The sequence below is a fragment of the Centruroides sculpturatus genome, unplaced genomic scaffold, assembly GCF_000671375.1.
Source record: "Centruroides sculpturatus isolate CEXI.00-Female unplaced genomic scaffold, Cexi_2.0 scaffold254, whole genome shotgun sequence".
Classification (NCBI taxonomy): Eukaryota; Metazoa; Arthropoda; class Arachnida; order Scorpiones; family Buthidae; genus Centruroides; species Centruroides sculpturatus.
Genome location: NW_019384488.1, coordinates 186482 through 201907, shown reverse-complemented (window position 1 = coordinate 201907; position 15426 = coordinate 186482). Strand labels below are relative to the sequence as shown.

Below are 15426 nucleotides of genomic sequence, written 5' to 3'. Positions count from 1 at the left end.
ATCTTTAAAAAATTCAATATAAATTTGAACAAATTCAGAAATATGTAATGTTGAATAAAGTAGGTAAAATTAATTCGGCTAATATAAAAAAGACATATAGGCTATGCATACCCTCTAAATTCTAGACCAGAGTATAACTTTTCCCAGAAGGATTGGCGTTGTTTAATCCGAAGTACACTGGCACAACTCAATGTTCTGGGCAGAACCGCTTCTTCGTCGTGATCCATAGCCGACTTATAATTTTTATTCTTCAAAAACTGAGTCAAACACACACTCAAATGGTAAATCAAGTCGAGACAAAGGAATTAAATTAATTCATTGTCATGACAATAAATATACAGGTGTAGCAGAACGACTCAAATTAATGAGTAGTCAGCATACAATTTCCTTAACATTTTCTCCAGGATGAATAGGAGAATCAATTAAATAAATATAAAGAATATTTAAACGGATAAAGTAGCGATAACGATTCGAGCTCGTTGCATAATTAGTCAATAAAGAGTCATTAGAAGTAACCATAAAGGAGGAATAACTGGTAAGATCAAGAACTCACATCCTTTTACTAAAATTAACTTTATGAGTGGGAGGACGAGCAGATGTGACGTAGCAGACTCACGACCGAATCCGTAGACGAGAAGACTTCCGAAATGTCACACAATCGATATGTTTACACCAACACAACAATCAATAACAATCAAATCTCTGCGGGATGAAAGAGGAAGATATCCTCTCCCCTCCATGTGGATAGAAATATGTCTATTGCAGCTCTATCACGTGACTGCACTTTACCATTCCTTCCTGGTGCCATCTATTGTCCACGTATTTTATTAATCTTATTAAATCTTTAATCAAAACGTCCTTCTTCGGAACGACGAGTTCAAAGTTTGAACCCGAATGATCTCTATAAATTATGAATCGCTATCTCTCTTTTGTTATTTCCTATAAAATACAATATTTATATGTAAATACGTCAATTGTAATGTAAATTAAAAATTTCGGTATATAAGAAGAGAAATAATCAAAATATCTTATGGGTATTTTAAATATTCCGTATTGTAAAGGTAAAAGGATGTAATTCGGAATTGAAAGTATACAAAGTTTTAAAATCAATAAAAAAAAAATGAAGAAGGATGAAAGTTTTAATATAAGATAACACCGAAAATATTTTAAAGGGAAATTGATGTTGCGAGTCATATAGTTTAATATTTTTCATAAATAACAGTAAAATAAATGTAAACTACTTTAAATGAATGTTTTATTCGTGAATATAAATAGAAGACAGAATAGAGCAATCATGTTTGACGAGCCAACTCATTCAATTCTGTAGTACTTTGTTCGCATACAGTTTATTTCCGAAGAAAAAGAAAAGAAAAAAAATCAAAAATTTTTCGAATTCCCAAAGGAATTAGGAAGAAAAAAAATCTGCAAAGATTGCTCAATCAGAAGCAAACGATACGAATCGATCATCGAAAACTTGCGCAACAGCAAAAACGGCCCTTAAATATTTGCCGAACGAAGTTGTGGTTAGAATACTTTAAAAGAAAATTCACTCCGTAATAGGAAAAAGAAAAAAAAGTTACAGTTAAAGAAACACAAGTATATTTTAAAATCCATTCGTTTTCAATTTAAAACGGGAAACAAAATTTCGTTTTCTGTCTTAAACTTTCGGAAATGGGAATAAATAAGAAAAGTATCGATCGGGTCCTTCCTACTCGATTCGGTACTTCGAACTGTTGAATGTTGATCAATAAAGAGTGTAGGCGTTTAAAGTGGAAATTTTCTCTGCCACAATTTATTTAATTGGCATCTCTCATTCGATAAGTAAATGGAAGGTTCATTTATTATTTTATAAAATATTCAAATTTCGTAATCAAGTTAAATCCCGATTAATTTTTATGTGTTTTCTACTTATTAATAAATGAATTATAGATATAGAATTCTTACAGATATGCATTCCTATACAGAGAAAGAACAAGGAATAAAAATGACGATTTTTATATAAAATTTCTAACATTTCCATCTTATTCCAGAAATAAAACATCTCACTTTTTTCAATTTTCATTCGTAATAATGAGTCTGTAGATTCTCAAAATAATTATATTTCATGGATAAAAACGGAAATTCTGAAGAATGCTATTCTCCTCTTTTTTAATGACTTATGCTGAAAAAATATAATGGTTTTTCCTTTTTTTTTTTAATATAAGAACTCATTGTCAGAGTAAAGTTGTCCTTCGGGTTCTAAACGTTCATCAGGTCAGATTACGGTTGATTAAAAATGAATTTTCTCATTGCAAACATCCTTTTAAAAAATAATTGGAAACCCTATTATCCTATTTTATCTTTTGTTTGCAGAGAACCCGATTATAATGTCTTTATATCAAATAACTTTTTTCTTTCCTTCATGTGTTTACAAAGAATCAATACAGCGATCTGCTAACTGCTTAAATAAGCTTATTTAGCATATAGTATAGACCTATATAAGTAATATATATATATATATATACGTTTGTGTGTGTATGCACAGTACACACATACACACACCCCTACACACATACATGTATACATACTGTAACATCTAATAGAATAATCAAGTTCTATCTTACTTTTATCAGTTGATTTATATCACCTGTCTAAGAACTTTAAAATTACTTTTTATCATTCATTGAAAATAAAATTTTAAATTCAAATAGTTTTTTTAAGTAAAATGTTGATAGGATTTTTTCTCTAGAGTCTTAGAACTTTCAAACTTTTTAAACATCTCTTAATTAAAATGTAAGGGATTCTCTTTCAGTTAACGTGGATTCCTCTTAGTTCAGTAATTTGATATTTTTGGTTGAAATTCAAAATATTAATAAGTACACTTTGCCTAAACAGATGATAATATTCAAATTAAAATTGAAATTAGTTTCCTTTAGTGAGAAAAAGAAATTTTTTAATATCTTAATACACATAAATTTAGAACAATAATGTTTTTGGATGATTTTGATATATTTGTCTAATTGTAGTCTTTATATCAACCTTTTAATTTAATTGGATTATGAAAATTTTAATATGAATCTATCTTAATATAATCTAACTTTAAACGAAGTCTCGTTAAATTACAAGTAAAATACTCGAAGTATGTAAACATTTAATAATAGAAAGCAGCTATAAGTTACGTAACGATATTTTTCACTTTTAAACTATCATCTTATCCCCAGTAACTCTCCGTAACGTTGCCACCACCATTATGTAATGCATATCTTCGATCTACTCCTTTAATTGTACTAATAAATAGTATACAGCAGGGGGTAACGAACGTTACGCTATTTTATTACTTACATGTATAACGTATAAAATAGTGATAATCAGTAGTCTGCAGTTCGCTATGCAACATTTTAGAAACAAAAATAAATCATTTTGTTACCTAAGGATTAAGAACTAGCATTGTGTAACATTTTTGTAAACACCTTACTCCATTGTAACGCATCGAAACGATTACCTGCATACAATAAAAATGACTAAATCATACACAATTTTGCGAAGTGCTTCCAGATTTTTAGTTTGATCTTGACTAAATCTGCATATTAGTATATAGTCGTGGTGGTAGCGGTCTCTTAATAAGGATCTAGAAGAGTCACATGAGGCTCGCCAGCCGCATGTGACTCTTCCAGATCCTTATTAAGGGACCGCACCCGTATACTGGATCACTTCCTTCTTATCAGAGTATACGTCCAACTTTTGTGCTACTCATTTATATATGTGTATACCGTATATACGTTATATATAAATATCCATTCTAATATAGGATGTGGCTCTGATAAACTGTATTTCTGATAGGCTGTATACGGCTTCTATGGTGACAGGTTTGACCACCCTGGTATATAGTATAAATCAAAATCATATATCAAAATTTGCAAGACATTAACTTATATCGAACGGTTTTCGAGATATCCATCGAAAATGCAGACAACTGGACAGACTAAGCGCTAAAAATAATTCTTTTTAATTCCTAAAAAAATAATTAAAAAGACAGAAATTGGCTTTTATGAGATAATGCAAAACGCGTTTGCATTACTTGTAGCTATTACCACAACTTAGTTTCTCTTTATTACATAATTTAATTGTTAAGTTGGTCAATTAGTTGATTAAATCGTTAATTATAATCATATGAATGCCCTCTTTATTCCAGCTTCAATCTGAATAACAGATGAGAATGGAATTTGATGGCTAAAATGACATTTCCGAATGCGTAAATGAAATTAAAATCCCTTTGAAACTTGGAAAAGCTTTATTAGAAACCTGCGATTCGACCAAAATGGGAAAAATTGATTTAAATAGGCAACGCCTAGAAAATAAAATAATCCAGTGAAATAGAAAAATACCTTGTGTTCTTACCAATTTCTCAAGCGTGAATAAATGCTATTAACGTCTTTAGAATGATTTGAAATTCTTTCATTTTTGCGAATTTAAATTTTTGCTGATTACAGTAATGTCGTTTAACAAAACATTTAATAATACAGTGAAATTTAATAATAGAGACGACATTATTTAATCTTCCTGCTCAAAAAAATAATCAGAAATACAGTTTACTGATTACGACGTAAAAATACTGTATTATATATTCAACAATACTTAAACTATTTTCAAAAATAATTTAAATTAAATTCTATATTCAATTTACTACGAAAGTTCTAATTAATTTAATTCGAGACATTTAATTGACGTCATCTCATTTTACAATCAATCGTTCCTCGTTACGTGCATATATTGTATGTTTAATTTAAATTTGTCTGAAAAGATTTCTCCAAAATTATAATATTTCCCAGAATAAGAATGTGCTGGATCTTGTATATGTATTGTTCGACTGCTGTAGCTAAGCAACGAATAAAAACTAATAGACTACAGTACAATAAAAACTGAAAATTCAAACCATGTCATTTCAGGTCGTGTGAGGAATTCTTGTTTCTTTTTTTTTATAATTCGAAATTTCTTGCTAAAATGCCAGAAATTTTAAATAGATTATAACACACAATTTTCTAATACATGTTTTATCTACAATATATTATGTTCTACTTTGTAATAAATACAGAATTCCTTCAGATATGTAGACTAATGAACATCGGTTTTATTCTTATTCTCAGAAATACAATAGTTAATGTAATTGAACAATGTACCGATCCTATTTTTGTCATCTAAATTATTTATAAAAAGTAATGTAAACTGTGAATTGCTATACCCTGATTTACGAGCGAATTTCATTCCCTAAAACCTTTCGTAAATTGAGACGAGCTTTTCCGTTAGTTCTTAGTCGAAATTTGTACATGGTTCTATAGTCTTATGTTGAAAATAACATAAAAGGAGGCCCTCTAAAAACACTCGCCTTTTTATCTATTAACCAATGATTCTAAATGAAATAAAATAGAAGTGAAAGTGCTGGTTATGGAATTCACATATATAAAAGAACCTAAAAGAGAAAAGAGAAGCAAACGTGTAAATTGTTAAACTTTTTTATTTAATAGCAAGAAAACAAAATTTCGTTAAGGCAATAAATAACAAGAAATAACTAAAATAAAATAAAATAGTTTTTTTTTTTACTTAATTGTAATCACGGATAAAAAGAATTTATTAATCTGCTTAACCAGTGGTGGATATTAGATTCACTAGACCTGGGCCTAGAGGAACAGGAGTGGGGCACAAAAATTCAAAGTACAGTAATAACAACAATTAAATAATGAAAAAAAAATTTTTAATATAGAAACGACTCATAAAGGAATTAATACAAACTGAAAGCTTAACTAGGGGCCAAATAAAACATATCAGTTCAATAATATTGAAATATGAATGTACAGTATTTAGTTTAGGGACGCCTGAATATTGTAGCCTTAAGGACGCCATATGTGTCATTGTGCGTGACTGTTTTAGTACAAATGGTACTATCCTCTAACGAATGAATGCCCAGTGTGAATGAACACAAAGAGATAAACTGGAAGTTAGAAGCTAGACAGCTTCTAAGTTCCAGTGTAGCGCACGAAAATTTCAATCTCATCGCACTCGTGATTAGAATAATTTGTTCTCATAAACATTGGCCGACGCTTGTATTGAATATTTCGTTTCGTAAATGGAAAGGCTAAAATAAAGTAACTAGTTGTATCGAATTCTCTTATATCGAGTACTCGTAAATATAGGTCATCTTGTACTATTTAAATAGTAAGAACAGATATAAAAAACACTTCTGATAAGCAAATAATATAAATTGTAGATCTAATCATGTTAATACTTTTCTTGCACAGAACTTATAAATTTAACGTTTAATAGTACTAAAAGTGATTTTAATTTTTATATAAAAGAGTGTTCTTCACGAACACTACTTACACTTCGGTGGTCCCGCCAATTGAGGAATGGCGGGAAACAGATTTCGGCGACATTTCATATTCACTTTCGGACCTGTAGAGGAACGACTCTCTCCTTTGGGGAAAGTTAGGAAGGACCAGGCCGGAAGAAGGACTGTTAGTATCCAAAAGATTACGATTTTGCGCGCTTCCATCTTCCGATTCATACCTGAAAGTAACCAAGCAAAATAAATGAATTACGAAATAAAATAATGAGTAATTATACATTACAGCTTTATATGAGTCCTATAATATAAGGAACGCTTATTCTAAATATCTATATTAAATTATTTTAAAAATGAGCGGACGAACTGTACAGTACAATAGTAAATCTGTAGTTGGACTTCGAACTCAAATGTGAGTTATAAATAAACACTTAGCCCAAGTGTTTATTTATAACTCACATTTGAGTTCGAAGTCCAATATATTTGCAAAACACGGTTTCAAAAACATAGTAAATCTGTACATAAACTTACCCGGGTTTTGTTTATTCCTTATAAACGAAACGTGTTTGTTTTCTTAACCGATTATAAAATATTTAGAATCAATCGATTTTTCTTTTGCTTCATGAAAGAAAAACGGTATTAAATGTAAACAAATCCGATTATATAAAATCATTTAACAAATAAATTCAACCATTCATTGAGAAGACCTTTTTGGTAAAAAGATTAATGTTTTTATATTGGATAACATCAATCTATTCTTAAATCTAATCTGAATAATAAGCAAACTCGAAAGGTGAGTGAAGATACCAAATTCTTAGTATGAATGGGAGATGAGATCCACGAGAGAGCGAAATTCATGATCCATGAGTAAAATAAGAGATCCACGAGAGGAATTCAAAACTTCAATTCGCTTGATTTTATACACTAACCTTTACGATAATTTTGCATCTAAACGAGATAATCAGAATTTTTAGAATAATTTTCTTGGATGTGGATTGAAAGGAATCTCTTTTAAACGTTGAATAGATTATCGATTGAATTGTACTTAAGTAAAATCGCTTGAAGGTATGCCGTTCCAAATGAAAATATTTATATAAATTTGTATGTGTAAATATTCATACAGAAATAGCCAATTTAAAATGATAGAAAACATAAGTGGCAAATCTAATTAGCCTAAGATTTTAAAATTTCTGTCTTGTTTATATAGGCCTATATATTTCTAACATTTAATAAAAATATTATCTTAAAAAAATTAAAAAGAAGATATTACAAATAGGAGAAATTTCACAACTTCTATCGTGTATATAAAAATTTAACTTTTCCTGCGAATGACCTTTCGCTAGTTTCAAATTGAAAAGTTAGAAATTATCATAGTTATATTAGAATTAAATTCTGAGAAAATCAATTTAGCTCGAAATTCTTTAATTAATTTATCTATCATTGAAATTACACGCAGTATATTTGTACCATGAAGTGATTTCCTCCTTTAGGGGCGAAGCTACGAGGGGTTGGGGATTATTTCGCCCCCATTATCGACAAAGTCACGCCGAAAAAAGGCTAATAATATATATATTTTTTTGGAATTAAGCGAAATAAAAGTATTAAGAAGAGACACGAAGGTTGGAGAGAATTAGGGAGGAGAACCAGCGTTCTTGATTGGCACTTTATGAATTATCTACATCAGCCATAGATATTAGCCGTTAAAATCAGCCTCCTCGCCCCAAGTATAAATATAGGCCTATAAATAAGGCTCTCTCTTTTTTTTATAATAAAAATATTAATGCAAGTAAAACCATTTCATAAAAAAAGTAAATTAAATAAATAAATAATTTATTTATTAATTTCATTAATTTTTATGAAACTAAAACATAGTTATGTTATTAAATATAAATAAAACTTAGAATTTATTATTAAAATCCATTAGCATTTTTTATCGAACGAAATAAACAGAAAACGAAATTTTGTATGTACCAACGATTCAATTTAGAAAAGTAAACACGAGAATAATTTAAACATTAATGATAATCGTATTAAGCCTGCAGATTTTGTTTCAAGAAAGAAAAATTATAACGGAAATTAATTATAAGCAAGGAAAATAAACATGAATAAATAAACAGCGCTTCTGTCAAGATACATAAATAAATAAAAAATTCGGGGTTTCTACAAGTAAATATCTATCGGAATAAAAGAATAGATTGAAAAATTCGCTTGGTATTCATAATCCAGACAACAATACTTCTATTCCGCTAAAAAATAATAACGACTTGTTCACGTCATTCATTAGAAGTATCCTTGAACTTTTATTTTGTGGATCATTCGCGTTATCGTCACAACATTACAGTCTGATTGATCTAGCTTATAGATACACCAATAGATAACTGTAAATAGAAGAAAAAAATACATATATATATCTAGAATTAGTTTCTTGATCATACTTGGATCGATGACTTTTATTTTTTGCTATTTTCGTTTCAAGTCATTAGTTGCTTTACCGGTACCGGTACATAAATAAATACTTTATCACTGTTCTATCCGTTCGCTGAGAATTCAAAATCGACTAGGACAAGTAAAATTTTCTTGTTAGTAAGCTTAAAATATCATTCAAGAATGTTAAAGATTACACATTTTTATATTATTGAAAATATTATTTTATAATTTTTTTTACCATTTTTAAAATAAATAAAAATATAGAAAAAGTTTTTATCCATGTCTGAAAGGTTTATTTTAAGCTATTTTATCAATATAAAGCACATTGTACTTGGCTCCATCTGGCGAGAGAATAATTCATTAAATCATCTTTTAATGCACAAACCTTAAAAGTTTTGTTCGGTTATCGATTATAAACAATAACACAAGTTGTAAACAGATTAAATTTTCAAGCTTGCAGCAAATTATACAAATAAAAAAAGTCAGATAAAATAAAAAATAATTTATTTAAGCGTCATCTTAAATTATTGTCATAAGATGACAATAGTTTAAATTTAAATAAATTTCTCTATCGTATACATGTATAGTGTTTCAGATAATTTCATAAATATTACATATATCGCACGTATATTTGATGCAGTGATTTTTAATCAATTAATGCCTTATTTAAAATTACCTCAATAATTATATTTGCAATAAAAAAAATATTGTAAAGCTTCCTTAAATTAACAACAAGAAAATATTTCAAAATAACTCTGATTTAAAGCGTTTATTCCAGAAACTGTTTACACTCCGACTGCATTAGCGTAGAAACATTCAACTGTTGAATGCTTCCACACAAAATCAACTTAATGACGTTATAATGCAGAAAAGTGATGAGAAAAAAAGGGTATAAAATGAAAATAAATAGCCACTTTTGAATATTCCGTTTCCATTTTTAGACTGAACATACGTTTAGTGAATAACTTTCTCGTTTCTTTCAGGGAGCAAAAAATGTTTTAATAATTTAAAAGGTAGGCTTGAAATTTCATAAATTTCAGCATAAAACCACACATTAAATAAGAATGTAATTAAATATGAGTCACGTTTTTTTTTTTAAAAAGAAATTATGTACTCGTTTTTACTTTTGGTGTAATTTTAATTACTTCTTTATTAAAAATTTCAGCATAATCAGTTAAATTTAGGAAGGATAATTTGTAATGAAAAATTCATTAATAACATGTAAGACAGGATGATGAGTTGCTTCTTAATCATTGATGTTTTAAGAAGGATCATTTTTTCTCTCTCGCCGAAGAAGTGACAATAAAAGACCTACCATAAGTGTTATAATGATGCATAGATTAATGATGGGAATGACAGCACTCGGTATCGATTTATTGATTATCTGATCAACGATGTGTTGATGATTCATCGTAATTCTCTATACAGATGCCATCGAGCGAGATATCTTACATATACTGATAATTAAATGATTTAAGGTGAGTTAATCATTTATTTTAAATTGAAAATGTTCTTATCGAGAGAAGAGAATATATTTTTCCGTATAATGTTCGACATTAACGAACAAATTTCTGATGTTTTTTACTCGAGTTCCAGGTTCGTGACTCTGATGTCAGATTTTCCAGTAGAGATTTTCCATGCGGTCAGATACGTTCTGATCGTTTGATATTTAAAAGGTTGTGATATTTTATATAAACGGGAGCGTGTCACCTTCCTGTGTAACGATTGCGTCAGTAGTCTCTAAAATCAATGAAATGGATGCTGCGGCACGGCCTCCACCGCAAGGCAAACATGCGATAAGTTGAATCTTTCATCTACATGTTTGTCATAGTAATCGTTCGAGATAATTACAACAAACCGTGGATAAATGTTACACTTTAGATTGTATGCTTTAAGAAGTAAAATAAAGGATTTTCTTGTAGAAGGGAAATGTCATTAGAACCACGTGACAGCTGTCACTTGTCCATGGAGAGAAATCAACACGAGAAAGCTCTCTAGTAAAAACGCTTTCTGCATCGTTATTGATCTGCGATAACTATCTTGTATTTAATGGATGAACTTTCCGACGCCAATTCAGATAATTTTTCATGAAATAATTTATGAGAAACATTTTTGGGATGAAATATGTTCAAGATTTACTTCGCTGTAGCATTTTTTCTACTTACTTTTTATAATATCTGGATCAATTTACTTCTCAATAAATACAGATTTTAAGAAAAATAAACTATGTTCGCTTCTTCTATTCGATCGTTTTGTCATTTTTGATCCTTTTCGCACTGCGGGGCACTAAAATGACATTTTAAATCATACCCATAGCAAGTTCTGTCAGGACCACAATGAGGAAGACTGAGTAGGAAAGGACGGAACCGTATATATCCGGGACAGGCGAAAAATCCTGGGATTTTCGATCACCCGGATTCGATCCAGGATCCCCAGAACGGCAGATCTGAGACTTAACCATTTCGGACATCCCACTGTCCTCTTTTATTTGATTCAATATTGATACAAATCATTTAAGATAGATGTCAATTTGAAGATAAATATGTTTAAGAGCTTTAACTGAATAAAAACTGATCTCATTCCTTATTTTATATTCAGTTCGAAAAAATATCTTTAGCAAAATTTTATCTTCAGATTTAAAAAAAGAGAAGGAAAAAAAAGCTAAAAATATTTATACTTATTTATCAACAGTAATAAATTTAATATCTATTTACAATTAAAAGTTTGTAAAATTCATAAAAAATATTATACCTTAAATAGCTTAATATATAATTAACAATTAAAACTTAAAAAGGTGTAATCCAATAGACTATTTATTTGAATAAACATTAAGTATCGTCTAATCAAACACAAATTAGTCGGTTCGTAAGAAAAGACTGTCATTCTAATTACTGGAATGTAACAATCCTATTCATTCGTAGTTCCTTAATCCTCTTCCCACAATTTTGTTGTTTCTGGATTACATCCTTAATACGCGAACAAATTGAAAGCAAGTTATAGCTATCTGCTCTATCATTCTGAAGTAAAGTGAGAAGTGAAAGACACATACCAGACTTTCCTTATCCGACGTCGTATGTCACTTTAATTTATTTTGTAACTGACAACAATTTCCTACGTTAAATACAGATTTTAGAAAATTTCAAAAATCTTTTAGAATCTGATATTATCCAGACTTTCCTAAAGCGGCCGAAACAGGCTATTTGTAAACACTAAAACGGACATTACTTGAAACATAGATAACATACGTTATGCTTATCTATAAAAAAAGTGTCATTTTTTTACTATTTATTATTTTAAATTGCTTTTAAAGTAAACTAGAATTCTCCTACCGCCACACAACTGTTGATAGAAGTGATAAGAGTTATTATGCGACCTTTTTCTTTTATGAAAGAATAAAATAAAGTAATATGAAAATACGGTCTATTCATCAGAGTTTATATTGTCAAAAGTAAAAGTGCAATAGTAGGAAGGAGTAAAAATCGATGCAGAAACGTTATTAAGCGAGAGGAAGTCCTTTCTTTCGGTAGAATTCGATAAGCAACACGGACAGTATCGATAAAGACATATCAGAAGCGATTTTCTGAAGCGAATTTAACTTCGTTGTCATAAATCTTTTGAAAAATGGTTGGGGAATCAATTTTCTCTTCGTAACATCGGAATAAATTGAGTGTTTTATGCTGCTTAAATAAATAAATGTCATTTTCATAAGATAATGTAATGTTATAGAGACGAATCTACAGCAGAGTTCCGATCGATAATGATGTTCCTCCACGCCGATTTATTTACGAAATAAAAAAAAATGATATATTAAACAATATCCTATACGAGTGAATATTCAAAGAAAAACGAATAGAAGTCTTGCGACGTTAAAAGCAGTTTCTCGCTATAAAATATGGTTTAGCGACTTGTCAATAAATGTAATAAAGAAATAGCTTTTGGTGTTTCTTTAATCTTCTGTGAATATTTTCAGAAGTTTTTTTATGACAGAAAAATTCTAGTCTCTTTATACTTAAGAAGTTAGAAGCTTTAAAAGAATGAGAGTAGAATTTATGAAAGCGATATTTTGGATGAAACTGCAAAGGTCAGATGATTGTGATTGAAAACAAGATTTAGAGAAGATTTAGAGAAAAGAACAAGGCATTCAAAGGATTTTAAAATACTATTTTTTAAAACTTTTTCTATCCTGTGGGCACTAAGAGAGTCTTTTCGCAAGCCCATTTTACGGTTCGGACAACCTCACAAAGAAGCAGCAGGGTAATGAGGGAAGGGATCCGATATATCGGGACGGATCACCCCGAAAAATTTCTGAGGTTCATTTTAAAACACTATTAAAATGTGCTCGACGACTCTAAGATATAACAGGGAAGTTTAGGAGTACACAATTTAAGACATTAAAAATAAAATCACGTTCCATTTAATCAATATTTAGAACATAACGTTTTAATTCCGAAACAAGAAATATGGGATGGGCAAAAGAGATTTATTAAACTACTTTGCCTAAATAACTTCAGTGGGAGGAAAATTACGTAAAGAGTTTAATGATACAACAATATATCATTATTACGAACACTTGACACTCGCAGTCATTACAGCAAACACTCAACACCAAAGTAATGCTATTATTGACTTCTCTACACTACACAGGAGCTGTGCCATTATGTGAACAATCCAGATACATTTTCTCGTTTGCTTACAATTCACAAATATTTTAAGCATTTATTTTTTAAATTTTTTATTAATTTTATTTTTACGCTAATATAAAACGCATTCGTATGAATCGTATCGATCTGGGATGCGGTACAACACGACATTACGTCAAAATATATTCTGTTCTGTTTATAAAAATGATAAAATTATATTATTATAACAAAGTTAATTAGTGTGTTTTTATAAGGATAATGTCTATTTAAACACGTTTAAATTATATAAAAGAATTAATTAATTGATCCTTTAGCAGAAGAACAATATAGATTATATACGTGTATATATAAACACACAGCGTAAATTTATACACGTATTCTCGAGTAAATATCTATATTAATTTTATATATAAGGAAAATTAAAACTATAATAAGGTTACATTAACCTTATCAGAAAATGTTATAAAATAAAAATTATAAACTGTATTATTCAAATACATTTTGAAGCTATTAAAATTTAAAAAGTAGAATATGATAAAGGAATGAAGTTTGATAAAAATTGCTGGAATAAAATAGAACTCCAGGAAATGAATTGTGTGTTAAAGAAAAGCAAAACAATTGTAAAGATTACCAAATATGTTTTCTACGGTGAGACAAACTGGAACGTGACGTAGCTCGTGACGGGCGTAGGCTTTCACGCTTTATGGATTCGGCTTTGGGAAACAGATAGCGAAACGTGACGTGGAGTAGCGCAGTTAATGTCAACATTTCGCGCCAACCATTCCTTTTTGCTGCCAGATCATCAGAAACGGACGTCCTTGACGTCACCAGAAGGAAGTTAAAGCTGATTAATAAATTTGTGAGTGGATGACACTCCAGCAATTGCGTCTTTCCCGCATTCGACACCAACGATATCTGGTTAGCGTCAATTAGAGTAGCTTTCCTTCATAAACATGCAGTTGTTATGGAAGGATAGATTTTATTTCGCTCTCTCCCCGCCTTTTCAAGGTTGTCCATGTGCTAGCGGGCCATTATTTAATAATATATGTCGCATTACCGATCGATAATGTTAAAACGAATGCTGAACCCTGAACGATGCGAAGTGACCCACCCGACCGAATTTTTCCACTTTAAGGAACAAAAAGGTTAGCCCGTTACATCTAAATTCGTTATATCGATGGTTAATTAGTATTACAATTTTTTCCTTCTTTTATACAGGTATGAGGCTAGGATTGGAGCTGTTTTTTGCGGGATAAAACTTCATAGAAGACTTTATAATCGATAAATGGAATAATAAAGATTTAAGACACTCCCGGGAAGTAACTCTCTCCGACTTGTAACAAGTTAATAAATGATACACACGTCAAAGTTTTAAAGGAAAAAAACACTTGTTAGTGAAGACACTGGAAAGTTAACAATCCGTTAAATCCCTAAAATGATATTTCAACTTGTACAAAGCCATAGAATTCCATTCCGCACATTTTAAATTTATAAAATTTCGCATTTAAACAATTGGAATTGTTTCAAGTATTTTGACGATTTATCCATTTTGCTGCCAAAATAACAAGTAGGAAAAAAAGAAAAACACTAGGAACTATGAAGTCACAATGATTAAATTAGCCTCTCTGGCGGAGAAATTGCGAAACTGAATTCTGACGCAGAGTGACGTCAAAATTTTCATTACTCACCAGTTGCATTATGGGTATTGAAATCGTGCCAAATTTAAATTTGTAATTTCTGTACAAATGATTAAATCACATTTTCTAGATAAACAAAGTAATAATTTTCGAATCAAACGTTGAAAATTTGAAATTTTAACGAAAATTCCACTTCAATATACCAAACTATTATTAAATTGAGGAAAGAGGATTTATTATTATTTTTTTCTATATCTTTATGAAATAAATCATAATATTTTATATCGAATCTTTTCCTGATTTATGTAATTAGCTATTAATTAAATTCGAATTTATAAAAAGATTTCTTGTTTTTAATTGCGACTGTAAGGAACCAATAAGTTAAAACGCAATGCCAACAAAATAA

The 15426-nt window shown here is 29.7% G+C and overlaps 1 protein-coding gene across 1 annotated transcript in view; it reads right to left on the bottom strand.

Moving 5' to 3' along the window:
• LOC111621663 (cAMP-specific 3',5'-cyclic phosphodiesterase, isoforms N/G-like) overlaps positions 1-15149 on the bottom strand; it is a 68633-nt gene extending 53484 nt beyond the window's left edge. Inside the window, exons 1-2 of the mRNA XM_023363865.1 lie at positions 14015-15149; positions 6355-6540 (exon numbers count right to left, since the gene is read on the bottom strand). Coding sequence (XP_023219633.1) covers positions 6355-6540; positions 14015-14151 — 323 coding nt within the window. The 5' untranslated portion in view covers positions 14152-15149. The remainder of the gene's footprint in view (positions 1-6354; positions 6541-14014) is intronic.
• Between the last annotated feature and the right edge of the window lie 277 nt (positions 15150-15426).